This window comes from Oncorhynchus nerka, unplaced genomic scaffold (assembly GCF_034236695.1).
Source record: "Oncorhynchus nerka isolate Pitt River unplaced genomic scaffold, Oner_Uvic_2.0 unplaced_scaffold_1103, whole genome shotgun sequence".
NCBI classification, from domain to species: Eukaryota; Metazoa; Chordata; class Actinopteri; order Salmoniformes; family Salmonidae; genus Oncorhynchus; species Oncorhynchus nerka.
In genome coordinates this window covers 100486-126985 of record NW_027040215.1, presented here as the reverse complement: position 1 = coordinate 126985, position 26500 = coordinate 100486, and the positions used below count along the sequence as shown (strand labels likewise).

At 41.2% G+C, this 26500-nt stretch overlaps 1 protein-coding gene across 1 annotated transcript in view; it reads left to right on the top strand.

The window, feature by feature from the left end:
* The window catches only part of LOC135570105 (protein eyes shut homolog), a 61309-nt gene extending 34860 nt beyond the window's left edge, over window positions 1-26449 (top strand). The window contains exons 4-6 of the mRNA XM_065016170.1: window positions 19095-19277; window positions 26050-26216; window positions 26411-26449. Of these exons, the coding sequence (XP_064872242.1) occupies window positions 19095-19277; window positions 26050-26216; window positions 26411-26449 (389 nt within the window). The remainder of the gene's footprint in view (window positions 1-19094; window positions 19278-26049; window positions 26217-26410) is intronic.
* The last annotated feature ends 51 nt before the right edge of the window (window positions 26450-26500 follow it).

Sequence of the window (26500 nt, the reverse complement as noted above, 5' to 3'; positions counted from 1 at the left end):
AGTGGGTAGGAAGGTATGTCAACATACATGTTGTTATAGATACAGAGTGGGTAGGAAGGTATGCCAACATACATGTTGTTATAGATACAGAGTGGGTATGAAGGTATGTCAACATACATGTTGTTATAGATACAGAGTGGGTAGGAAGGTATGTCAACATACATGTTGTTATAGATACAGAGTGGGTATGAAGGTATGTCAACATACATGTTGTTATAGATACAGAGTGGGTAGGAAGGTATGTCAACATACATGTTGTTATAGATACAGAGTGGGTAGGAAGGTATGTCAACATACATGTTGTTATAGATACAGAGTGGGTAGGAAGGTATGTCAACATACATGTTGTTATAGATACAGAGTGGGTAGGAAGGTATGTCAACATACATGTTGTTATAGATACAGAGTGGGTAGGAAGGTATGTCAACATACATGTTGTTATAGATACAGAGTGGGTAGGAAGGTATGTCAACATACATGTTGTTATAGATACAGAGTGGGTAGGAAGGTATGTCAACATACATGTTGTTATAGATACAGAGTGGGTAGGAAGGTCAAACATACATGTTGTTATAGATACAGAGTGGGTAGGAAGGTATGTCAACATACATGTTGTTATAGATACAGAGTGGGTAGGAAGGTATGTCAACATACATATTATAGATACAGAGTGGGTAGGAAGGTATGTCAACATACATGTTGTTTTAGATACAGAGTGGGTAGGAAGGTATGTCAACATACATGTTGTTATAGATACAGAGTGGGTAGGAAGGTATGTCAACATACAGGTTGTTATAGATACAGAGTGGGTAAGAAGGTATGTCAACATACATGTTGTTATAGATACAGAGTGGGTAGGAAGGTATGTCAACATACATGTTGTTATAGATACAGAGTGGGTAGGAAGGTATGTCAACATACATGTTGTTATAGATACAGAGTGGGTAGGAAGGTATGCCAACATACATGTTGTTATAGATACAGAGTGGGTATGAAGGTATGTCAACATACATGTTGTTATAGATACAGAGTGGGTAGGAAGGTATGTCAACATACATGTTGTTATAGATACAGAGTGGGTATGAAGGTATGTCAACATACATGTTGTTATAGATACAGAGTGGGTAGGAAGGTATGTCAACATACATGTTGTTATAGATACAGAGTGGGTAGGAAGGTATGTCAACATACATGTTGTTATAGATACAGAGTGGGTAGGAAGGTATGTCAACATACATGTTGTTATAGATACAGAGTGGGTAGGAAGGTATGTCAACATACATGTTGTTATAGATAAAGAGTGGGTAGGAAGGTATGTCAACATACATGTTATTATAGATACAGAGTGGGTATGAAGGTATGTCAACATACATGTTGTTATAGATACAGAGTGGGTAGGAAGGTATGTCAACATACATGTTGTTATAGATACAGAGTGGGTAGGAAGGTATGTCAACATACATGTTGTTATAGATACAGAGTGGGTAGGAAGGTATGTCAACATACATGTTGTTATAGATACAGAGTGGGTAGGAAGGTATGTCAACATACATGTTGTTATAGATACAGAGTGGGTAGGAAGGTATGTCAACATACATGTTGTTATAGATACAGAGTGGGTAGGAAGGTAGGTCAACATACATGTTGTTATAGATACAGAGTGGGTAGGAAGGTATGTCAACATACATGTTGTTATAGATACAGAGTGGGTAGGAAGGTATGTCAACATACATGTTGTTATAGATACAGAGTTGGTAGGAATGTATGTCAACATACATGTTGTTATAGATACAGAGTGGGTAGGAAGGTATGTCAACATACATGTTGTTATAGATACAGAGTGGGTATGAAGGTATGTCAACATACATGTTGTTATAGATACAGAGTGGGTAGGAAGGTATGTCAACATACATGTTGTTATAAATACAGAGTGCGTATGAAGGTATGTCAACATACATGTTGTTATAGATACAGAGTGGGTAGGAAGGTATGTCAACATACATGTTGTTATAGATACAGAGTGGGTAGGAAGGTATGTCAACATGCATGTTGTTATAGATACAGAGTGGGTAGGAAGGTATGTCAACATACATGTTGTTATAGATACAGAGTGGGTAGGAAGGTATGTCAACATGCATGTTGTTATAGATAAAGAGTGGGTAGGAAGGTATGTCAACATACATGTTATTATAGATACAGAGTGGGTATGAAGGTATGTCAACATACATGTTGTTATAGATACAGAGTGGGTAGGAAGGTATGTCAACATACATGTTGTTATAGATACAGAGTGGGTAGGAAGGTATGTCAACATACATGTTGTTATAGATACAGAGTGGGTAGGAAGGTATGTCAACATACATGTTGTTATAGATACAGAGTGGGTAGGAAGGTATGTCAACATACATGTTGTTATAGATACAGAGTGGGTAGGAAGGTATGTCAACATACATGTTGTTATAGATACAGAGTGGGTAGGAAGGTAGGTCAACATACATGTTGTTATAGATACAGAGTGGGTAGGAAGGTATGTCAACATACATGTTGTTATAGATACAGAGTGGGTAGGAAGGTATGTCAACATACATGTTGTTATAGATACAGAGTTGGTAGGAATGTATGTCAACATACATGTTGTTATAGATACAGAGTGGGTAGGAAGGTATGTCAACATACATGTTGTTATAGATACAGAGTGGGTATGAAGGTATGTCAACATACATGTTGTTATAGATACAGAGTGGGTAGGAAGGTATGTCAACATACATGTTGTTATAAATACAGAGTGGGTATGAAGGTATGTCAACATACATGTTGTTATAGATACAGAGTGGGTAGGAAGGTATGTCAACATACATGTTGTTATAGATACAGAGTGGGTAGGAAGGTATGTCAACATGCATGTTGTTATAGATACAGAGTGGGTAGGAAGGTATGTCAACATACATGTTGTTATAGATACAGAGTGGGTAGGAAGGTATGTCAACATGCATGTTGTTATAGATACAGAGTGGGTAGGAAGGTATGTCAACATACATGTTGTTATAGATACAGAGTGGGTAGGAAGGTATGCCAACATACATGTTGTTATAGATACAGAGTGGGTATGAAGGTATGTCAACATACATGTTGTTATAGATACAGAGTGGGTAGGAAGGTATGTCAACATACATGTTGTTATAGATACAGAGTGGGTAGGAAGGTATGTCAACATGCATGTTGTTATAGATACAGAGTGGGTAGGAAGGTATGTCAACATACATGTTGTTATAGATACAGAGTGGGTAGGAAGGTATGCCAACATACATGTTGTTATAGATACAGAGTGGGTATGAAGGTATGTCAACATACATGTTGTTATAGATACAGAGTGGGTAGGAAGGTATGTCAACATACATGTTGTTATAGATACAGAGTGGGTATGAAGGTATGTCAACATACATATTATAGATACAGAGTGGGTAGGAAGGTATGTCAACATACATGTTGTTTTAGATACAGAGTGGGTAGGAAGGTATGTCAACATACATGTTGTTATAGATACAGAGTGGGTAGGAAGGTATGTCAACATACAGGTTGTTATAGATACAGAGTGGGTAAGAAGGTATGTCAACATGCATGTTGTTATAGATACAGAGTGGGTAGGAAGGTATGTCAACATACATGTTGTTATAGATACAGAGTGGGTAGGAAGGTATGTCAACATACATGTTGTTATAGATACAGAGTGGGTAGGAAGGTATGCCAACATACATGTTGTTATAGATACAGAGTGGGTATGAAGGTATGTCAACATACATGTTGTTATAGATACAGAGTGGGTAGGAAGGTATGTCAACATACATGTTGTTATAGATACAGAGTGGGTATGAAGGTATGTCAACATACATGTTGTTATAGATACAGAGTGGGTAGGAAGGTATGTCAACATACATGTTGTTATAGATACAGAGTGGGTAGGAAGGTATGTCAACATACATGTTGTTATAGATACAGAGTGGGTAGGAAGGTATGTCAACATACATGTTGTTATAGATACAGAGTGGGTAGGAAGGTATGTCAACATACATGTTGTTATAGATACAGAGTGGGTAGGAAGGTATGTCAACATACATGTTGTTATAGATACAGAGTGGGTAGGAAGGTATGTCAACATACATGTTGTTATAGATACAGAGTGGGTAGGAAGGTAGGTCAACATACATGTTGTTATAGATACAGAGTGGGTAGGAAGGTATGTCAACATACATGTTGTTATAGATACAGAGTGGGTAGGAAGGTATGTATGTGTTGTTATAGATACATGGTTGTTATAGATACAGTTGTTAGTTGTGGGTAGGAAGGTATGTCAACATACATGTTGTTATAGATACAGAGTGGGTAGGAAGGTATGTCAACATACATGTTGTTATAGATACAGAGTGGGTAGGAAGGTATGTCAACATACATGTTGTTATAGATACAGAGTGGGTAGGAAGGTATGTCAACATACATGTTGTTATAAATACAGAGTGCGTATGAAGGTATGTCAACATACATGTTGTTATAGATACAGAGTGGGTAGGAAGGTATGTCAACATGTGGATGTTGTTATAGATACAGAGTGGGTAGGAAGGTATGTCAACATGCATGTTGTTATAGATACAGAGTGGGTAGGAAGGTATGTCAACATACATGTTGTTATAGATACAGAGTGGGTAGGAAGGTATGTCAACATACATGTTGTTATAGATACAGAGTGGGTAGGAAGGTATGTCAACATACATGTTGTTATAGATACAGAGTGGGTAGGAAGGTATGTCAACATACATGTTGTTATAGATACAGAGTGGGTATGAAGGTATGTCAACATACATGTTGTTATAGATACAGAGTGGGTAGGAAGGTATGTCAACATACATGTTGTTATAGATACAGAGTGGGTAGGAAGGTATGTCAACATACATGTTGTTATAGATACAGAGTGGGTAGGAAGGTATGTCAACATACATGTTGTTATAGATACAGAGTGGGTAGGAAGGTATGTCAACATACATGTTGTTATAGATACAGAGTGGGTATGAAGGTATGTCAACATACATGTTGTTATAGATACAGAGTGGGTAGGAAGGTATGTCAACATACATGTTGTTATAGATACAGAGTGGGTATGAAGGTATGTCAACATACATGTTGTTATAGATACAGAGTGGGTAGGAAGGTATGTCAACATACATGTTGTTATAGATACAGAGTGGGTAGGAAGGTATGTCAACATACATGTTGTTATAGATACAGAGTGGGTAGGAAGGTATGTCAACATACATGTTGTTATAGATACAGAGTGGGTAGGAAGGTATGTCAACATACATGTTGTTATAGATACAGAGTGGGTAGGAAGGTATGTCAACATACATGTTGTTATAGATACAGTTGTTATAGATACAGGTGGGTAGGAAGGTATGTCAACATACATGTTGTTATAGATACAGAGTGGGTAGGAAGGTATGTCAACATACATGTTGTTATAGATACAGAGTGGGTAGGAAGGTATGTCAACATACATGTTGTTATAGATACAGAGTGGGTAGGAAGGTATGTCAACATACATGTTGTTATAGATACAGAGTGGGTAGGAAGGTATGTCAACATACATGTTGTTATAGATACAGAGTGGGTAGGAAGGTATGTCAACATACATGTTGTTATAGATACAGAGTGGGTAGGAAGGTATGTCAACATACATGTTGTTATAGATACAGAGTGGGTAGGAAGGTATGTCAACATACATGTTATTATAGATACAGAGTGGGTAGGAAGGTATGTCAACATACATGTTGTTATAGATACAGAGTGGGTAGGAAGGTATGTCAACATACATGTTGTTATAGATACAGAGTGGGTAGGAAGGTATGTCAACATACATGTTGTTATAGATACAGAGTGGGTAGGAAGGTATGTCAACATACATGTTGTTATAGATACAGAGTGGGTAGGAAGGTATGTCAACATACATGTTGTTATAGATACAGAGTGGGTAGGAAGGTATGTCAACATACATGTTGTTATAGATACAGAGTGGGTAGGAAGGTATGTCAACATACATGTTGTTATAGATACAGAGTGGGTAGGAAGGTATGTCAACATACATGTTGTTATAGATACAGAGTGGGTAGGAAGGTATGTCAACATACATGTTGTTATAGATACAGAGTGGGTAGGAAGGTATGTCAACATACATGTTGTTATAGATACAGAGTGGGTAGGAAGGTATGTCAACATACATGTTGTTATAGATACAGAGTGGGTAGGAAGGTATGTCAACATACATGTTGTTATAGATACAGAGTGGGTAGGAAGGTATGTCAACATACATGTTGTTATAGATACAGAGTGGGTAGGAAGGTATGTCAACATATAGATACATGTTGTTATAGATACAGAGTGGGTAGGAAGGTATGTCAACATACATGTTGTTATAGATACAGAGTGGGTAGGAAGGTATGTCAACATACATGTTGTTATAGATACAGAGTGGGTAGGAAGGTATGTCAACATACATGTTTGTTATAGATACAGAGTGGGTAGGAAGGTATGTCAACATACATGTTGTTATAGATACAGAGTGGGTAGGAAGGTATGTCAACATACATGTTGTTATAGATACAGAGTGGGTAGGAAGGTATGTCAACATACATGTTGTTATAGATACAGAGTGGGTAGGAAGGTATGTCAACATACATGTTGTTATAGATACAGAGTGGGTAGGAAGGTATGTCAACATACATGTTGTTATAGATACAGAGTGGGTAGGAAGGTATGTCAACATACATGTTGTTATAGATACAGAGTGGGTAGGAAGGTATGTCAACATACATGTTGTTATAGATACAGAGTGGGTAGGAAGGTATGTCAACATACATGTTGTTATAGATACAGAGTGGGTAGGAAGGTATGTCAACATACATGTTGTTATAGATACAGAGTGGGTAGGAAGGTATGTCAACATACATGTTGTTATAGATACAGAGTGGGTAGGAAGGTATGTCAACATACATGTTGTTATAGATACAGAGTGGGTAGGAAGGTATGTCAACATACATGTTGTTATAGATACAGAGTGGGTAGGAAGGTATGTCAACATACATGTTGTTATAGATACAGAGTGGGTAGGAAGGTATGTCAACATACATGTTGTTATAGATACAGAGTGGGTGTTGTTACATGTTGTTATAGATACAGAGTGGGTAGGAAGGTATGTCAACATACATGTTGTTATAGATACAGAGTGGGTAGGAAGGTATGTCAACATACATGTTGTTATAGATACAGAGTGGGTAGGAAGGTATGTCAACATACATGTTGTTATAGATACAGAGTGGGTAGGAAGGTATGTCAACATACATGTTGTTATAGATACAGAGTGGGTAGGAAGGTATGTCAACATACATGTTGTTATAGATACAACATACATGTTGAGTGGTGGGTAGGAAGGTATGTCAACATACATGTTGTTATAGATACAGAGTGGGTAGGAAGGTATGTCAACATACATGTTGTTATAGATACAGAGTGGGTAGGAAGGTATGTCAACATACATGTTGTTATAGATACAGAGTGGGTAGGAAGGTATGTCAACATACATGTTGTTATAGATACAGAGTGGGTAGGAAGGTATGTCAACATACATGTTGTTATAGATACAGAGTGGGTAGGAAGGTATGTCAACATACATGTTGTTATAGATACAGAGTGGGTAGGAAGGTATGTCAACATACATGTTGTTATAGATACAGAGTGGGTAGGAAGGTATGTCAACATACATGTTGTTATAGATACAGAGTGGGTAGGAAGGTATGTCAACAACATACATGTTGTTATAGATACAGAGTGGGTAGGAAGGTATGTCAACATACATGTTGTTATAGATACAGAGTGGGTAGGAAGGTATGTCAACATACATGTTGTTATAGATACAGAGTGGGTAGGAAGGTATGTCAACATACATGTTGTTATAGATACAGAGTGGGTAGGAAGGTATGTCAACATACATGTTGTTATAGATACAGAGTGGGTAGGAAGGTATGTCAACATACATGTTGTTATAGATACAGAGTGGGTAGGAAGGTATGTCAACATACATGTTGTTATAGATACAGAGTGGGTAACATACATGTTGAAGGTATGTCAACATACATGTTGTTATAGATACAGAGTGGGTAGGAAGGTATGTCATACATGTTGTTACAGATACAGAGTGGGTAGGAAGGTATTATACATGTTGTTATAGATACAGAGTGGGTAGGAAGGTATGTCAACATACATGTTGTTATAGATACAGAGTGGGTAGGAAGGTATGTCAACATACATGTTGTTATAGATACAGAGTGGGTAGGAAGGTATGTCAACATACATGTTGTTATAGATACAGAGTGGGTAGGAAGGTATGTCAACATACATGTTGTTATAGATACAGAGTGGGTAGGAAGGTATGTCAACATACATGTTGTTATAGATACAGAGTGGGTAGGAAGGTATGTCAACATACATGTTGTTATAGATACAGAGTGGGTAGGAAGGTATGTCAACATACATGTTGTTATAGATACAGAGTGGGTAGGAAGGTATGTCAACATACATGTTGTTATAGATACAGAGTGGGTAGGAAGGTATGTCAACATACATGTTGTTATAGATACAGAGTGGGTAGGAAGGTATGTCAACATACATGTTGTTATAGATACAGAGTGGGTAGGAAGGTATGTCAACATACATGTTGTTATAGATACAGAGTGGGTAGGAAGGTATGTCAACATACATGTTGTTATAGATACAGAGTGGGTAGGAAGGTATGTCAACATACATGTTGTTATAGTTATAAGATACAGAGTGGGTAGGAAGGTATGTCAACATACATGTTGTTATAGATACAGAGTGGGTAGGAAGGTATGTCAACATACATGTTGTTATAGATACAGAGTGGGTAGGAAGGTATGTCAACATACATGTTGTTATAGATACAGAGTGGGTAGGAAGGTATGTCAACATACATGTTGTTATAGATACAGAGTGGGTAGGAAGGTATGTCAACATACATGTTGTTATAGATACAGAGTGGGTAGGAAGGTATGTCAACATACATGTTGTTATAGATACAGAGTGGGTAGGAAGGTATGTCAACATACATGTTGTTATAGATACAGAGTGGGTAGGAAGGTATGTCAACATACATATTTTACCATTTTAAGAAAACAAAAATGAAGGATTTTCAGTTCAGAAAGATCATTTTGAGAAAGTATGTTTTTGTTGTGTTTACTGTATTTACTATTACAGTACCGTACTGTTCAGTCTGTTTGTTCACTCTGTGGAATATTGAAGGGTTTGTGGAGTTCAAGGTTAGCTACTGAGAGAAGGGAAAACAGTAGGAAACTATATGGATGTGTGGTGGATGCTGTTAAGCCCAATACCCTTTTGAAAAACATAAACAATATGGATTTTCTACACTGAGTGTACAAAACATTAAGAATACCTTCCTAATATTGAGTTGCACCCAGTCCTTTTGCCCTCAGAACAGCCTCAATTCGTCAGGTCATGGACTCACAAGGTGTCTAAAGCGCTCCACAGGGATGCTGGTCCATGTTGACTCCAATGCTTCCCACAGCTGTGTCAAGTTGACTGGATGTCCTTTGGGTGGTGGGCCATTCTTGATACACACAAGAATCTGTGTGAAAAACCCAGCAGCGTTGCAGTTCTTTACATGAACCAGTGCGCCTGACACCTACTATTATACCCCGTTCAAAAGGCACTTCAATATGTTGTCTCGCCCATTCACCCTCTGAATGGCACAAATACACAATCCATGTCTCAACTGTCTCAAGGCTTCAAAATCCTTCTTTAACCCGTCTCCTCCCCTTCATCTACACTGGTGGAAGTGGATTTAACAAGTAACATCAATAAGGGATCATAGCTTTCACCTGGATTCACCTGGTCAGTCTATGACATGGAAAGAGCAGCTGTTCCTAATGGTTTGTCCTCTCAGTGTCTTTTAAGCATCAATGTCTTTTTCTCTTGGAAATATGGGTTTTATTTTCCCCAACTTGTATCATCACCACCTGGGTGATAGAATGACCATTCATGTCCTCATCACCACCTGGGTGATAGAACATCCTTTATGCCCTCACCAACACCTGGGTGATAGAACGTTCTTTATGCCCTCACCACTACCTGGATGATAGAACGTTCTTTATGCCCTCACCACCACCTGGGTGATAGAACATCCTTTATGCCCTCACCACCACCTGGGAGATAGAACGTTCTTTATGCCCTCACCACCACCTGGGTGATAGAACATCCTTTATGCCCTCACCACCACCTGGGTGATAGAACATTCTTTATGCCCTCACCACTACCTGGGTGATAGAACATAATTTATTCCCTCACCACCACCTGGGTGATAGAATGACCTTCATGTCCTCATCACCACCTGGGTGATAGATCATTCTTTATTCCCTCACCACCATCTGGGTGATAGAACATCCTTTATTCCCTCACCACCACCTGGGTGATAGAACATTCTTTATTCCCTCACCACCATCTGGGTGATAGAACATCCTTTATGCCCTCACCACAACCTGGGTGATAGAACATCCTTTATTCCCTCACCACCACCTGGGTGATAGAACGTTCTTTATGCCCTCACCACCACCTGGGTGATAGAACATCCTTTATTCCTTCACCACCACCTGGGTGACAGAACATTCTTTATTCCCTCACCACTACCTGGGTGATAGAACGTTCTTTATGCCCTCACCACCACCTGGGTGATCGAATGACCTTCATGTCCTCATCACCACCTGGGTGATAGAACATCCTTTATTCCCTCACCACTACCTGGGTGATAGAACGTTCTTTATGCCCTCACCACCACCTGGGTGATAGAACGTCCTTTATTCCCTCACCACTACCTGGGTGATAGAACGTCCTTTATTCCCTCAAACCTGTCAAAGAAGGTCCATGAAGGTCAATAAGCATCTCATGGTTAATTAACAGCAGGGTTGGGGTCAGTTCCTGAATCAACTTCAATGAAATGGAATTGATCCCAACCCAGATATACAGTGAGAAGAATGTGTGTAGGTCCTAAACTCAAAAGAGTGTTCATTTAAACAGACTGATTATTCCCAAAATGATTTGCATAACTGATGAAACCCAAAGAGCCCACCCTCTCTCTACTGTGTCTGTAACCCCTTATATCACTGAGTTGTGCCACAGCTGTTCTTGTGTTCTGTCCATGCTTAGAATGAACGTACCTCTACACTACTACAGAAATCAAGCCTGGTCCCTGATCTAGTTATGCTGTCTTGCCAACTCTGATGGTCATTGTCATGTCTTGTCATTCAATAGGAGTTAGCAACACAGCTCAAACTGATCTGGGACCTGGCGATCACATTTATAACAGCAGAGTTAATACTAAACTTTCTCTCTTACAGCTCAAACTGATCTGGGGCCTGGCTATCACATATATAACACCAGAGATACTTAACCTCCTGTCTATTCTCTTCATGATGCTGTGTTGTATGTCATTTCTGGAAGGATTAGATTGCAGTGTTATTTTTTGTCTTGTTGTAGGAAATATTTCCCCACAGTTGTGGGTGGATTCAATAGGCTACACACAGTTCAAATAAATCTGCAGGCCTCAATCTCAAATGAATGGGAATGATTATTCATTTATTTTATTTTCATTTGGGAATCCGACCTCTTCATTTACTTGAAATAGGCATCTGTTTTCTCTGCCTAGAAGCAATGTTTTGTATTTTCCCCATTGCAAGCTTTGATTGAATGTCAGCCAGCCATGTCAGCCAAGGTCTTATAATGTGTTAGACATTCATTCCCACTGGGAGACGAGAACACAATATAAACTTCTACTGTACTTGGTGGAAATAGTTGATGTTGTAGCTCACAGAGCTTCTGGTATGTGGTAAATTGAAGTGTATAATAATGCAGTATTCCTAGCTACAGGAGTTAGGACCAGACTACATGAGGTGAACTCACAAACTCAGAATAACAACAGCAGGCTTTATGGTGTCTATTGATTTGTGTTGTTCAAACCGTCGGTTCACAACGAATATAGTAACACAAGCTACTCCCAATAAGTCAGCCTTAAGGCTTCCTGTATCAGAATAGATTGGGTGGGAGCAGGGGAAGGGTCGGTAGGTTATATTTTTAATGGTTGTGGATGCATCCCAAATAGCACCCTATTTCTTACGTAATGCACGTCCTGGTGGATCTGGTCAAAAGTAGTGCACTATTTAGGAAATAGAGTGCCATTTGGCACCACCATGTTCAGTTCATACCGACGGAGCGTGAGGAAAGATGTGGAATGCTTGAGGCCATCTAGAGAGAAGAAACCAATCACTACTCTCAGTGCTATCACACAGATGCAACCTAACATAGCAGGCGCAAAAAGACGCCTGAGCGGAGTTCCCACATCCGGTTTCAGAAGAAAAAGAAGCTACTGTAGGCTGAATTAGCTGTATTTCTGATAAACGGATGCATCCGGGTACTGTTAAACCCCGCTTAGGGTACACTGGATGTCAGGGAATACACATAGAACACCAAGATCTCCCACAACCGCTTAAACTGTCGATACGGGGTCATGCCTGGGCTCCACCTACCGTTGATCCTGTCGATAGGAGGTTATGCCTGGGCTCCACCTACCGTTGATCCTGTCGATAGGAGGTTATGCCTGGGCTCCACCTACCGTTGATCCTGTCGATAGGAGGTTATGCCTGGGCTCCACCTACCGTTGATCCTGTCGATAGGAGGTTATGCCTGGGCTCCACCTAGTGCCGTTGATCCTGTCTATAGGAGGTTATGCCTGGGCTCTACCTACCATCGTTGATCCTGTCTATAGGAGGTTATGCCTGGGATCCACCTACCATCGTTGATCCTGTCTATAGGAGGTTATGCCTGGGCTCCACCTACCATCGTTGATCCTGTCTATAGGAGGTTATGCCTGGGCTCCACCTACCGTTGATCCTGTCGATAGGAGGTTATGCCTGGGCTCCACCTACCGTTGATCCTGTCTATAGGAGGTTATGCCTGGGCTCCACCTACCATCGTTGAACCTGTCTATAGGAGGTTATGCCTGGGCTCCACCTACCATCGTTGATCCTGTCGATAGGAGGATACGCCTGGGCTCCACCTACCGTTGTTGAACCTGTCGATAGGGAGTCACGCCTGGGCTTCACCTACCGTTGTTGAACCTGTCGATAGGGAGTCACGCCTGGGCTCCACCTACAGCACAACCTTTTGTGCTTGTTTATGATATTTGATGGAGGAGGGGATTTGTACCCTGTGGATACCTCACTATCCTTTGTCAAATGTAGTGTATAGTGCCCTGATCCCCAAGACTATTCTGTCCTACAAATAGCAATGTATATGACCCTTGACAAGAAGCTCAAAAGGAATTCATGCTCATATCAGCTCTCCCTTTAAATAACCACAAAGAAGGAGGAGGAGGAGGAGGAACAGGAAGAGAGGGAAGCTGCATTGCACTCAGAGAGCAGAGGTAAAAACATGCTGCCACTGAGGGAGCAGAGGTAAAAACATGCTGCCACTCAGAGATCAGAGGTAAAAACATGCTGCCACTGAGGGAGCAGAGGTAAAAACATGCTGCCACTCAGAGAGCAGAGGTAAAAACATCCTGCCACTGAGGGAGCAGAGGTAAAAACATGCTGCCACTGAGGGAGCAGAGGTAAAAACATCCTGCCACTGAGAGAGCAGAGGTAAAAACATGCTGCCACTGAGGGAGCAGAGGTAAAAACATCCTGCCACTGAGGGAGCAGAGGTAAAAACATGCTGCCACTGAGGGAGCAGAGGTGAAAACATGCTGCCACTGAGGGAGCAGAGGTAAAAACATGCTGCCACTGAGGGAGCAGAGGTAAAAACATCCTGCCACTGAGGGAGCAGAGGTAAAAACATGCTGCCACTGAGGGAGCAGAGGTAAAAACATCCTGCCACTGAGGGAGCAGAGGTAAAAACATGCTGCCACTGAGGGAGCAGAGGTAAAAACATGCTGCCACTGAGGGAGCAGAGGTAAAAACATGCTGCCACTCAGAGAGCAGAGGTAAAAACATCCTGCCACTGAGGGAGCAGAGGTAAAAACATGCTGCCACTGAGGGAGCAGAGGTAAAAACATGCTGCATGCCACTGAGGGAGCAGAGGTAAAAACATGCTGCCACTGAGGGAGCAGAGGTAAAAACATGCTGCCACTGAGGGAGCAGAGGTAAAAACATGCTGCCACTCAGAGAGCAGAGGTAAAAACATGCTGCCACTGAGGGAGCAGAGGTAAAAACATGCTGCCACTGAGGGAGCAGAGGTAAAAACATGCTGCCACTGAGGGAGCAGAGGTAAAAACATGCTGCCACTGAGGGAGCAGAGGTAAAAACATGCTGCCACTGAGGGAGCAGAGGTAAAAACATGCTGCCACTGAGGGAGCAGAGGTAAAAACATGCTGCCACTGAGGGAGCAGAGGTAAAAACATGCTGCCACTGAGGGAGCAGAGGTAAAAACATGCTGCATGCCACTGAGGGAGCAGAGGTAAAAACATGCTGCCACTGAGGGAGCAGAGGTAAAAACATGCTGCCACTGAGGGAGCAGAGGTAAAAACATGCTGCCACTGAGGGAGCAGAGGTAAAAACATGCTGCCACTGAGGGAGCAGAGGTAAAAACATGCTGCATGCCACTGAGGGAGCAGAGGTAAAAACATGCTGCATGCCACTGAGGGAGCAGAGGTAAAAACATGCTGCCACTGAGGGAGCAGAGGTAAAAACATGCTGCCACTGAGGGAGCAGAGGTAAAAACATGCTGCATGCCACTGAGGGAGCAGAGGTAAAAACATGCTGCATGCCACTGAGGGAGCAGAGGTAAAAACATGCTGCATGCCACTGAGGGAGCAGAGGTAAAAACATGCTGCATGCCACTGAGGGAGCAGAGGTAAAAACATGCTGCATGCCACTGAGGGAGCAGAGGTAAAAACATGCTGCATGCCACTGAGGGAGCAGAGGTAAAAACATGCTGCATGCCACTGAGGGAGCAGAGGTAAAAACATGCTGCCACTGAGGGAGCAGAGGTAAAAACATGCTGCCACTGAGGGAGCAGAGGTAAAAACATCCTGCCACTGAGGGAGCAGAGGTAAAAACATGCTGCCACTGAGGGAGCAGAGGTAAAAACATGCTGCATGCCACTGAGGGAGCAGAGGTAAAAACATGCTGCCACTGAGGGAGCAGAGGTAAAAACATGCTGCCACTCAGAGAGCAGAGGTAAAAACATGCTGCCACTGAGGGAGCAGAGGTAAAAACATGCTGCATGCCACTGAGGGAGCAGAGGTAAAAACATGCTGCCACTGAGGGAGCAGAGGTAAAAACATGCTGCCACTGAGGGAGCAGAGGTAAAAACATGCTGCCACTGAGGGAGCAGAGGTAAAAACATGCTGCCACTGAGGGAGCAGAGGTAAAAACATGCTGCCACTGAGGGAGCAGAGGTAAAAACATGCTGCCACTGAGGGAGCAGAGGTAAAAACATGCTGCCACTCAGAGAGCAGAGGTAAAAACATGCTGCATGCCACTGAGGGAGCAGAGGTAAAAACATGCTGCCACTGAGGGAGCAGAGGTAAAAACATGCTGCCACTGAGGGAGCAGAGGTAAAAACATGCTGCCACTGAGGGAGCAGAGGTAAAAACATGCTGCCACTGAGGGAGCAGAGGTAAAAACATGCTGCATGCCACTGAGGGAGCAGAGGTAAAAACATGCTGCCACTGAGGGAGCAGAGGTAAAAACATGCTGCCACTGAGGGAGCAGAGGTAAAAACATGCTGCCACTGAGGGAGCAGAGGTAAAAACATGCTGCCACTGAGGGAGCAGAGGTAAAAACATGCTGCATGCCACTGAGGGAGCAGAGGTAAAAACATGCTGCATGCCACTGAGGGAGCAGAGGTAAAAACATGCTGCATGCCACTGAGGGAGCAGAGGTAAAAACATGCTGCATGCCACTGAGGGAGCAGAGGTAAAAACATGCTGCATGCCACTGAGGGAGAAGAGGTAAAAACATGCTGCATGCCACTGAGGGAGCAGAGGTAAAAACATGCTGCCACTGAGGGAGCAGAGGTAAAAACATGCTGCCACTGAGGGAGCAGAGGTAAAAACATGCTGCCACTGAGGGAGCAGAGGTAAAAACATGCTGCCACTGAGGGAGCAGAGGTAAAAACAAGCTGCCACTGAGGGAGCAGAGGTAAAAACATGCTGCCACTGAGGGAGCGTCCACAGACAATCAGTTCAAACTGACTATAGAAACTCAGATTGAGCTGTTGCTATAAAGCCGTGAAGCAGACGTTCAATAAACACTGTGGAAATACAAAAACAATATTGAAACCAAATACAAACCAGACTTAACAATAACAGCAGAATTATTTTCCTGCATAACAGGCATCAATAATTCACTAGCCAAACAGAGGAGCACCGACCAGTCACAGAGGGGAGCTCTGTAAAGGACGTCAGGCTGCTCCATTAGCCATTACAGCTTCCTCCTGAAGCGTCTTACCAGTTGGCGCCAAGTGTAACAGCTAACTATTCACTGACGTCAGTGGAGACACCTCAGACTGAGGAATACGTTTCACAAATCCCCGTGTTAGAACAGCTGTAGTGCAGAGTTAAGGGAAAAGACTACCATGTGGGATGCAGACATTGTATGTAGACATGGAGGGCTAGAAGGACTGAGGGGAAGGAAGGAGACAAAGACACAGAGAAGGAAATCACGAGAAAGAGACAATATGCAAGTTACAATATATTTGCTAAGATGTTGAGCCTAATGTTGTGTGCACGACCAGGGTCTGATTGGTGTGACGAGATATGCCACAGATGTTTAATTGATTCTGGGGAGGGAGGGGGGAGGGAGGGAGAGATGGGGAGAGAGAGAGAGGATATTCCCATGAAGTCCTTCCCTGGTGTAAAATCCATTGAATCAGTGGTCAGTGCTAAAATGGGAAGAGAACAAGGGAGAAAGAGGCAGGCAGCATTATTGAATCAACTATGCGTTTAGAACTAGTAAGCTGTTGATTGTAATTGATAATCACTGGAATTAGTTATTGTCCCCCTAGCTACCAGCAGTGAACATTATGTAGGGTATTTGAAATGTTGCTCGCCTGCCAAGAACCTTTGTTAGCAGCGACTAATGAAAAGAAAATGGGGATGGTGAAAAGGCAGTATTCTAAAACAGGCCATCATCCTTATATCATTGTGAGGTGGTGGTACGGCATGGTGTCTCTGTGGTACGGCATGGTGAATCAACAGTGCTGTCTTGTGGCAGCTGCTAGTACTGCTGATGCTGGTGACGTGTTGGAAACAAAATAATCAAATACATTTATGTAATAGTGATGTTAAGATTGAAGTAGTAAGAGCTGTATATAGATATATAGTGATATAGAGATACATTGGTTCTGGGTGTATCACACAGTTCGGTGTGTAATATTTCAGCTACTGTACACTTCTATTTCATCCAGGTCTATAATGTTTCATGTCCATAGGACTAAGATATGTAGGCTACTGTCAGTTATCCTCACCTGGGATTCTAGTTTATTCTATTCTATACTGTCAGTTATCCTCACTGGGGATTCTAGTTTATTCTATTCTATACTGTCAGTTATCCTCACTGGGGATTCTAGTCTATTCTATACTGTCAGTTATCCTCACTGGGGATTCTAGTTTATTCTATACTGTCAGTTATCCTCACTGGGGATTCTATTCTATTCTATACTGTCAGTTATCCTCACTGGGGCTTCTAGTCTATTCTATACTGTCAGTTATCCTCACTGGGGATTCTAGTTTATTCTATTCTATACTGTCAGTTATCCTCACTGGGGATTCTAGTTTATTCTATTCTATACTGTCAGTTATCCTCACTAGGGCTTCTAGTCTATTCTATACTGTCAGTTATCCTCACTGGAGCTTCTAGTCCATTCTATACTGTCAATTATCCTCACTGTGGCTTCTAGTCTATTCTTTGCTATACTGTCAGTTATCCTTACTGGGGCTTCTAGTCTATTCTATTCTATATTGTCAATTATCCTCACTGGGGCTTCTAGTCTATTATATTCTATACTGTCAATTATCATTACTGGGGTTTCCTAATCTATTATATTGTATACTGTCAGTTATCCTCACTGGGGGTTCCTAGTCTAGTCTATTCTTGTCTATTCTATTCTTATACCCTGTGCCATTATGTTAGATTACTCTTTATCGGTGAGCAATTGTAATGTTGTCGCATTTCTGCCTCGTATTTGTTGGTGAGTAACAGAACTATATGTCCCATGATGGTGAGCAGCATAACTATGTGTTTCTTGATGGTGAGTAACAGAACTATATTTGTCTAGATGGTGAGTAACAGGACTCTATGTTCCTTGATGGTGAGTAACAGGACTCTATGTTTCTTGATGGTGAGTAACAGGACTCTATGTTCCTTGATGGTGAGTAACAGAACTATATGTCCATTGATGGTGAGTAACAGAACTATATGTCCCTTGATGGTGAGTAACAGGACTCTATGTTCCTTGATGGTGAGTAACAGGACTCTATGTTCCTTGATGGTGAGTAACAGAACTATATGTCCCTTGATGGTGAGTAACAGAACTATATGTCCCTTGATGGTGAGTAACAGAACTATATGTCCCTTGATGGTGAGTAACATAACTATATGTCCCTTGATGGTGAGTAACATAACTATATGTTTGTTGATGGTGAGTAACAGAATTATATGTCCTTTGATGGTGAGTAACATAACTATATGTTTGTTGATGGTGAGTAACATAACTACTGTATATGTTTGTTGATGGTGAGTAACATAATTATATGTCCCTTGATGGTGAGTAACATAACTCTATGTTTCTTGATGGTGAGTAACAGAGCTATATGTTCCTTGATGGTTAGCAACAGAACTATATTTGTCTTGATGGTGAGTAACGGAACTATATTTATCTTGATTATGAGTAACAAAACTATATGTTCCTTGATGGTGAGCAACGAACTGTAACAGAGTTTGTATATTGCTTTTTATTTTCCTCTGCAGCCATCAACATCACCCGGGCCAGGTTCAGTGGGAATGATGAGTTTGGGTACACATCGTTCATAGCGTACTCCTCCATCCCCAGTCTCAGTGTCTACTACGAGTTCCAACTGAAACTAACGTTCGCCGACAGAGCCTCAGCTCTGAAGGACAACCTCATCCTCTTCTCTGGACAGAAAGGACAGGGTGAGGATGGAGCAGTCTATTTTTCTTTTGTTAAAGGAGAGTTGAATTCCATTCAACCTTTAGGATTTTTCATTCATTTGTTTTCAAAAGGAGTGTGGCAGTCCCAATGTGTGGCTCCTAATAGATTTTTCAGGGCGATAGATTACACTCACGCACGCAGGCACACACACATACACGCACACACAAGAACACACACACACAAACACACTCTCTCTCCCACACACACACACAGACTTTCCACTCACTTTCCCGCTAATAAAGATATTTTTGCCAAGGGACTCCCTTTGGCAGAGTACGAGACTGTTTCAACCTGTTTTCTACTGATGAGTGTTCCAGACATCTCTCTGCAATTAATTCAACTCTCATCTAAACTATTGTTTTCGACTTCAAGAGTTTTTTATTTTCTTTCAGAGAGGGTAATAAAATAAAGGCTGTAGCTGGCAGCCAATGGATGAAGAGGTGATACAAGCAAGAAAATGACTCCCGTTCATTTATGTTAATAGCTTTTAATGTTCTTTGATATGAGGCAGATGAGACATAAATTGGATACACTATTAATAAGGGACAGATGTAGCTCTATCCTTCCTTCCTTCCTTCCTTCCTTCCTTCCTTCCTTCCTTCCTTCCTTCCTTTCCTTTCCTTTCCTTCCTTTCCTTCCTTCCTTCCTTTCCTTTCCTTCCTTACTTGTAAATGTTTCCTTTCTCTCAGGTCAACTTTAATAGCTGCTTAACTGAATGCCATGTCATCAGTGCACAGTATGTTTAATCAAAAGACAGAGGGTGCATCCCAAATGGCACCCTATTTCCTATATGGTGCATATGTAGCCCACAGGGCTCTGGTCAAAACTAGCACTATGTAGGGAATAGGGTGCCATTTGGGACAGCTGAATAGGAAACACAAGGGTTGGGTTGTGGATCTTCTGCACTTGGCTGGTTCCCTCTAGAGATGACTATTTAGGGTGATTCATAGATGGAGAGGAGGAAGGAGACAGCCAACTTGAATAATGATGCAGTCGTCAGGGGAAGGAACCGAACAGAAAGACTAGCACTGTACAAAGAAAGAAAGAGGACAAAATAAAAAGAGGGAAATGAAAAAGGAAGGATGACGAACAACGAACAACTATAATTGGTCTGATAAATTGACTTTAAACCTCCATGGGACATATCATCCAGTAGAATGATTTGCTTTATATTCAACATGTTGGATTGTATGACAACAATTACAAAATGTCTCATCAAGTTAGACGTTTTCGAACTTTAGAAGCAATTATACCAAACATAGATATACAAACTATTGAAGAAATAGAAAAATAGGAAGTATATAAAACCAAAAGTAGTCCTCCGTGACGCTGGTCCCTCCACCCATATACTGCTCCATGAAGCACAACCATCCTTCACTAGATGGTGCGAGAAAGACTTCCTCACCCCAAAAAACATCAAGATTATTGACATACTCATTGTTTTAGCTTAGTTTTGAGGCAGAAATGGGGTTCAGCAATGTCACATAGGTAATATTTTGAAATGTTATGCAGCACATAGTAGTCGGACTACTTGATGATCCCATTACACTTTGTGAGATACGAGTCCATGTCATATGGTCCAGATATATAATACATATAATACCTTCAAACTCAGTGCCCTTTTTGCTTGACATCATGGGGAAAAAATTGTAGACCTCCACAAGTCTGGTTCATCCTTGGGAGCAATTTCCAAACGCCTGAAAGTACCACGTTCATCTGTACAAACAATAGTACGCAAGTATAAGCACCATGGGACCACGCAGCCGTCATACGGCTCAGGAAGGAGACACGTTCTGTCTCCTAGAGACGAATGCACTTTGGTGCAAAAAGTGCAAATCAATCCCAGAACAACAGCAAAGGACCTTGTGAAGATGCTGGAGGAAACAGGTACAAAAGTATCTATACCCACATTAAAACGAGTCCTATATCGACATAACCTGAAAGGCCGCTCAGCAAGGAAGAAGCCACTGCTCCAAATCCGCCATAAAAAAAGCCAGACTACGGTTTGCTACTGCACATGGGGACAAAGAAGGTACTTTTTGGAGAAATGTCCTCTGTTCTGATGAAACAAAAATAGAACTGTTTGGCCATAATGACCATCATTATGTTTGGAGGAAAAAGGGGGAGGCTTGCAAGCCAAAGAACACCATCCCAACCGTGAAGCACGGGGGTGGCAGCATCATGTTGTTGGGGTGCTTTGCTGCAGGAGGGACTAGTGCACTTCACAAAATAGATGGCATCATGAGAGAGCAAAATTATGTGGATATATTGAAGCAACATCTCAAGACATGAGTCAGGAAGTTAAAGCTTGGTTGCAAATGGGTCTTCCAAATGGACAATGACACCAAGCATACAAAGTTGTGGCAAAATGGCTTAAGGACAACATAGTCCAGGTATTGGAGTGGCCATCACAAAGCCCTGACCTCAATCCCATAGAACATTTGTGGGCAGAACTGAAAATAGTGTGCGAGCATGGAGGCCTACAAACCTGACTCAGTTACACCAGCTCTGTCAGGAGGAATGGGCCAAAATTCACCCAACTTATTGTGGGAAGCTTGTGGAAGGCTACCCAAAATGTTTGACCAAAGTTAAACAATTTAATGGCAATGCTACCAAATACTAATTAAGTATATGTGAACTTCTGACCCACTGGGAATGTGATGAAAGAAATAAAAGCTGAAATAAATAATTCTCTCTACTATTATTCTGACATTCCACATTCTTAAAATAAAGCGGTGATCCTAACTGACCTAAGACAGGGAATTGTTACTAGGATGGGCGGAGCATGAGCGGTTATGGGCGGAGCAGTCACCGCCTGGTACGGCAACTGCTCCGCCCATAACCGTAAGGCTCTCCAGAGGGTAGTGAGGTCTGTGCAACGCATCACCGGGGGCAAACTACCTGCCCTCCAGGACACCTACACCACCCGATGTCACAGAAAGGACAAAAATATCATCAAGGACGACAACCACCCAAACCACTGCCTGTTCACCCCACTATCATCCAGGAGGCGAGGTCAGTACAGGTGCATCAAAGCTGGGACAGAGAGACTGAAAAACAGCTTCTATCTCAAGGCCATCAGACTGTTAAACAGCCATCACTAACATTGAGGGGCTGCTTTCAACACACTGACTCAACTCCAGCCACTTTAATAATGGAAAAATGTATGTAATAAATGTATCACTATCCACTTTAAACAATGACACTTTATATAATGTTTACATACCCTACATTTCTCATATGTATATACTGTACTCTATGCCATCTACTGCATCTTGCCATCTTGATGTAATAAATGTATCACTAGCCACTTTAAACAATGGCACTTTATATGTTTACATACCCTACATTACTCATCTCATATGTATATACTGTACTCTATACCATCTACTGCATCTTGCCTATGCCGTTCGGCCATCACTCATTCATGTATTTTTATGTACATATTCTTATTCATTCCTTTACACTTGTGTGTATAAGGTAGTTGTGAAAATGTTAGGTTAGATTACTTGTTACATATTACTGCATGGTTGGAACTAGAAGCACAAGCATTTCGCAACACTCGCATTAACATCTGCTAACCATGTGTATGTGACAAATACAATTTGATTTGATTTGAGGATTAAATGTCAGGAATTATGAAAAACTGAGTTTAAATGTATTTGGCTTAGGTGCATGTTAACTTCTGACTCCAACTGTATATGTGTTCTGTATTGTATATATGTGTTCTATATTGTATATATGTGTTCTATATTGTATATATGATATGTGTTCTATATTGTATATATGTGTTCTATATTGTATATATGGGTTCTATATTGTATGTATATGTTCTTTATTGTATTTATGATATACAGTGCCTTGCGAAAGTATTCGGCCCCCTTGAACTTTGCGACTTTTTGCCACATTTCAGGCTTCAAACATAAAGATATAAAACTGTATTTTTTTTGTGAAGAATCAACAACAAGTGGGACACAATCATGAAGTGGAACGACATTTATTGGATATTTCAAACTTTTTTAACAAATCAAAAACTGAAAAATTGGTCGTGCAAAATTATTCAGCCCCCTTAAGTTACTACTTTGTAGCGCCACCTTTTGCTGCGATTACAGCTGTAAGTCGCTTGGGGTATGTCTCTATCAGTTTTGCACATCGAGAGACTGACATTTTTTCCCATTCCTCCTTGCAAAACAGCTCGAGCTCAGTGAGGTTGGATGGAGAGCATTTGTGAACATCAGTTTTCAGTTCTTTCCACAGATTCACAGATGTTGCTGCCACCACCATGTTTGACAGTGGGGATGGTGTGTTCAGGGTAATGAGCTGTGTTGCTTTTACGCCAAACATAACGTTTTGCATTGTTGCCAAAAAGTTAAATTTTGGTTTCATCTGACCAGAGCACCTTCTTCCACATGTTTGGTGTGTCTCCCAGGTGGCTTGTGGCAAACTTTAAACAACACTTTTTATGGATATCTTTAAGAAATGGCTTTCTTCTTGCCACTCTTCCATAAAGGCCAGATTTGTGCAATATACGACTGATTGTTGTCCTATGGACAGAGACTCCCACCTCAGCTGTAGATCTCTGCAGTTCATCCAGAGTGATCATGGGCCTCTTGGCTGCATCTCTGATCAGTCTTCTCCTTGTATGAACTGAAAGTTTAGAGGGACGGCCAGGTCTTGGTAGATTTGCAGTGGTCTGATACTCCTTCCATTTCAATATTATCGCTTGCACAGTGCTCCTTGGGATGTTTAAAGCTTGGGAAATCTTTTTGTATCCAAATCCGGCTTTAAACTTCTTCACAACAGTATCTCGGACCTGCCTGGTGTGTTCCTTGTTCTTCATGATGCTCTCTGCGCTTTTAACGGACCTCTGAGACTATCACAGTGCAGGTGCATTTATACGGAGACTTGATTACACACAGGTGGATTGTGTTTATCATCATTAGTCATTTAGGTCAACATTGGATCATTCAGAGATCCTCACTGAATTTCTGGAGAGAGTTTGCTGCACTGAAAGTAAAGGGGCTGAATAATTTTGCACGCCCAATTTTTCAGTTTTTGATTTGTTAAAAAAGTTTGAAATATCCAATAAATGTCGTTCCACTTCATGATTGTGTCCCACTTGTTGTTGATTCTTCACAAAAAAAATACAGTTTTATATCTTTATGTTTGAAGCCTTAAATGTGGCAAAAGGTCGCAAAGTTCAAGGGGGCGAATACTTTCGCAAGGCACTGTATGTGTCCTATACTGTATATATGTGTTCTCTATTGTATAAATGATATGTATTCTATATTGTATGTATGATATATGTGTTCTATATTGTATATATGTGTTCTGTATTGTATATATGAAATATGTGTTCTATATTGTATATATGTGTTCTGTATTGTATATATGAAATATGTGTTCTATATTGTATATATGTGTTCTGTATTGTATATATGAAATATGTGTTCTATATTGTATGTATGTGTTCTGTATTGTATATACAGTGGGGCAAAAAAGTATTTAGTCAGCCACCAATTGTGCAAGTTCTCCCACTTAAAAGGATGAGAGAGGCCTGTAATTTTCATCATAGGTACACTTCAACTATGACAGACAAAATGAGAAGGAAAAAAATCCAGAAAATCACATTGTAGGATTTTTAATGAATTTATTTGCAAATTATGGTGGAAAATAAGTATTTGGTCAATAACAAAAGTTTTTCTCAATACTTTGTTATATACCCTTTGTTGGCAATGACAGAGGGCAATCATTTTCTGTAAGTCTTCACAAGGTTTTCACACACTGTTGCTGTTTTTTTGGCCAATTCCTCCATGCAGATCTCCTTTAGAGCAGTGATGTTTTGGGGCTGTTGCTGGGCAACACCGACTTTCAACTCCCTCCAAAGATGTTCTATGGGGTTGAGATCTGGAGACTGGCTAGGCCACTCCAGGACCTTGAAATGCTTCTTACGAAGCCACTCCTTCGTTGCCCGGGCGGTGTGTTTGGGTTCATTGTCATGCTGAAAGACCCAGCCACGTTTCATCTTCAATGCCCTTGCTGATGGTAGGCTTTGTTACTTTGGTCCCAGCTCTCTGCAGGCCATTCACTAGGTCCCCCCGTGTCGTTCTGGGATTTTTGCTCACCGTTCTTGTGATCATTTTGACCCCACGGGGTGAGATCTTGTGGAGCCCCAGATCGAGGGAGATTATCAGTGGTCTTGTATGTCTTCCATTTCCTAATAATTGCTCCCACAGTTGATTTCTTCAAACCAAGCTGCTTACCTATTGCAGATTCAGTCTTCCCAGCCTGGTGTAGGTCTACAATTTTGTTTCTGGTGTCCTTTGACAGCTCTTTGGTCTTGGCCATAGTGGAGTTTGGAGTGTGACTGTTTGAGGTTGTAGACAGGTGTCTTTTATACTGATAACAAGTTCAAACAGGTGCCATTAATACAGGTAACGAGTGGAGGACAGAGGAGCCTCTTAAAGAAGAAGTTACAGGTCTGTGAGAGCCAGACATCTTGCTTGTTTGTAGGTGACCAAATCCTTATTTTCCACCATAATATGCAAATAAATTCATTAAAAATCCTACAATGTGATTTTCTGGATTTTTTTCCCTCGTTTTGTCTGTCATAGTTGAAGTGTACCTATGATGAAAATTTCAGGCCTCTCGCATCTTTTTAAGTGGGAGAACTTGCACAATTGGTGGCTGACTAAATACTTTTTTGCCCCACTGTATATGTGTGTGTTCCATATTTTAATTATATGGTTACAGGCATTGATGGAGATGACTTCCTAGTTCTGGGGGTTCGGAATGGCAGAATTGTTCACAAGTTCAACCTTGGATCTGGTGTGGGAACCATGGTCAGCGACCGGCTGAACCGTGAGATCGATATCCACACTGTGAACTTTGGCAGATCTAAGAGAACAGGATGGTTAAAGGTGCTTTGCTTTTTCAGTATCTTTCTACCCCTGAAAATAATGTGTAATCGATAGTGTGAGTCTCTTGGATGTTTTAGGATATGTTTCATTTTGTAAAAAGGTTCCTTAATGCACTGTCATCTGAAAACATGACTGTTCCCATTCTGAGGTCAGAGGTCTGTGACTGGAATCTAAGCTCATATGTCCATTGACAGACTGCTATATTAGGAGTCTTCTCTTTGCTGATCCATTGACAGACTGCTATAATAGGAGTCTTCTCTTTGCTGATCCATTGACAGACTGTT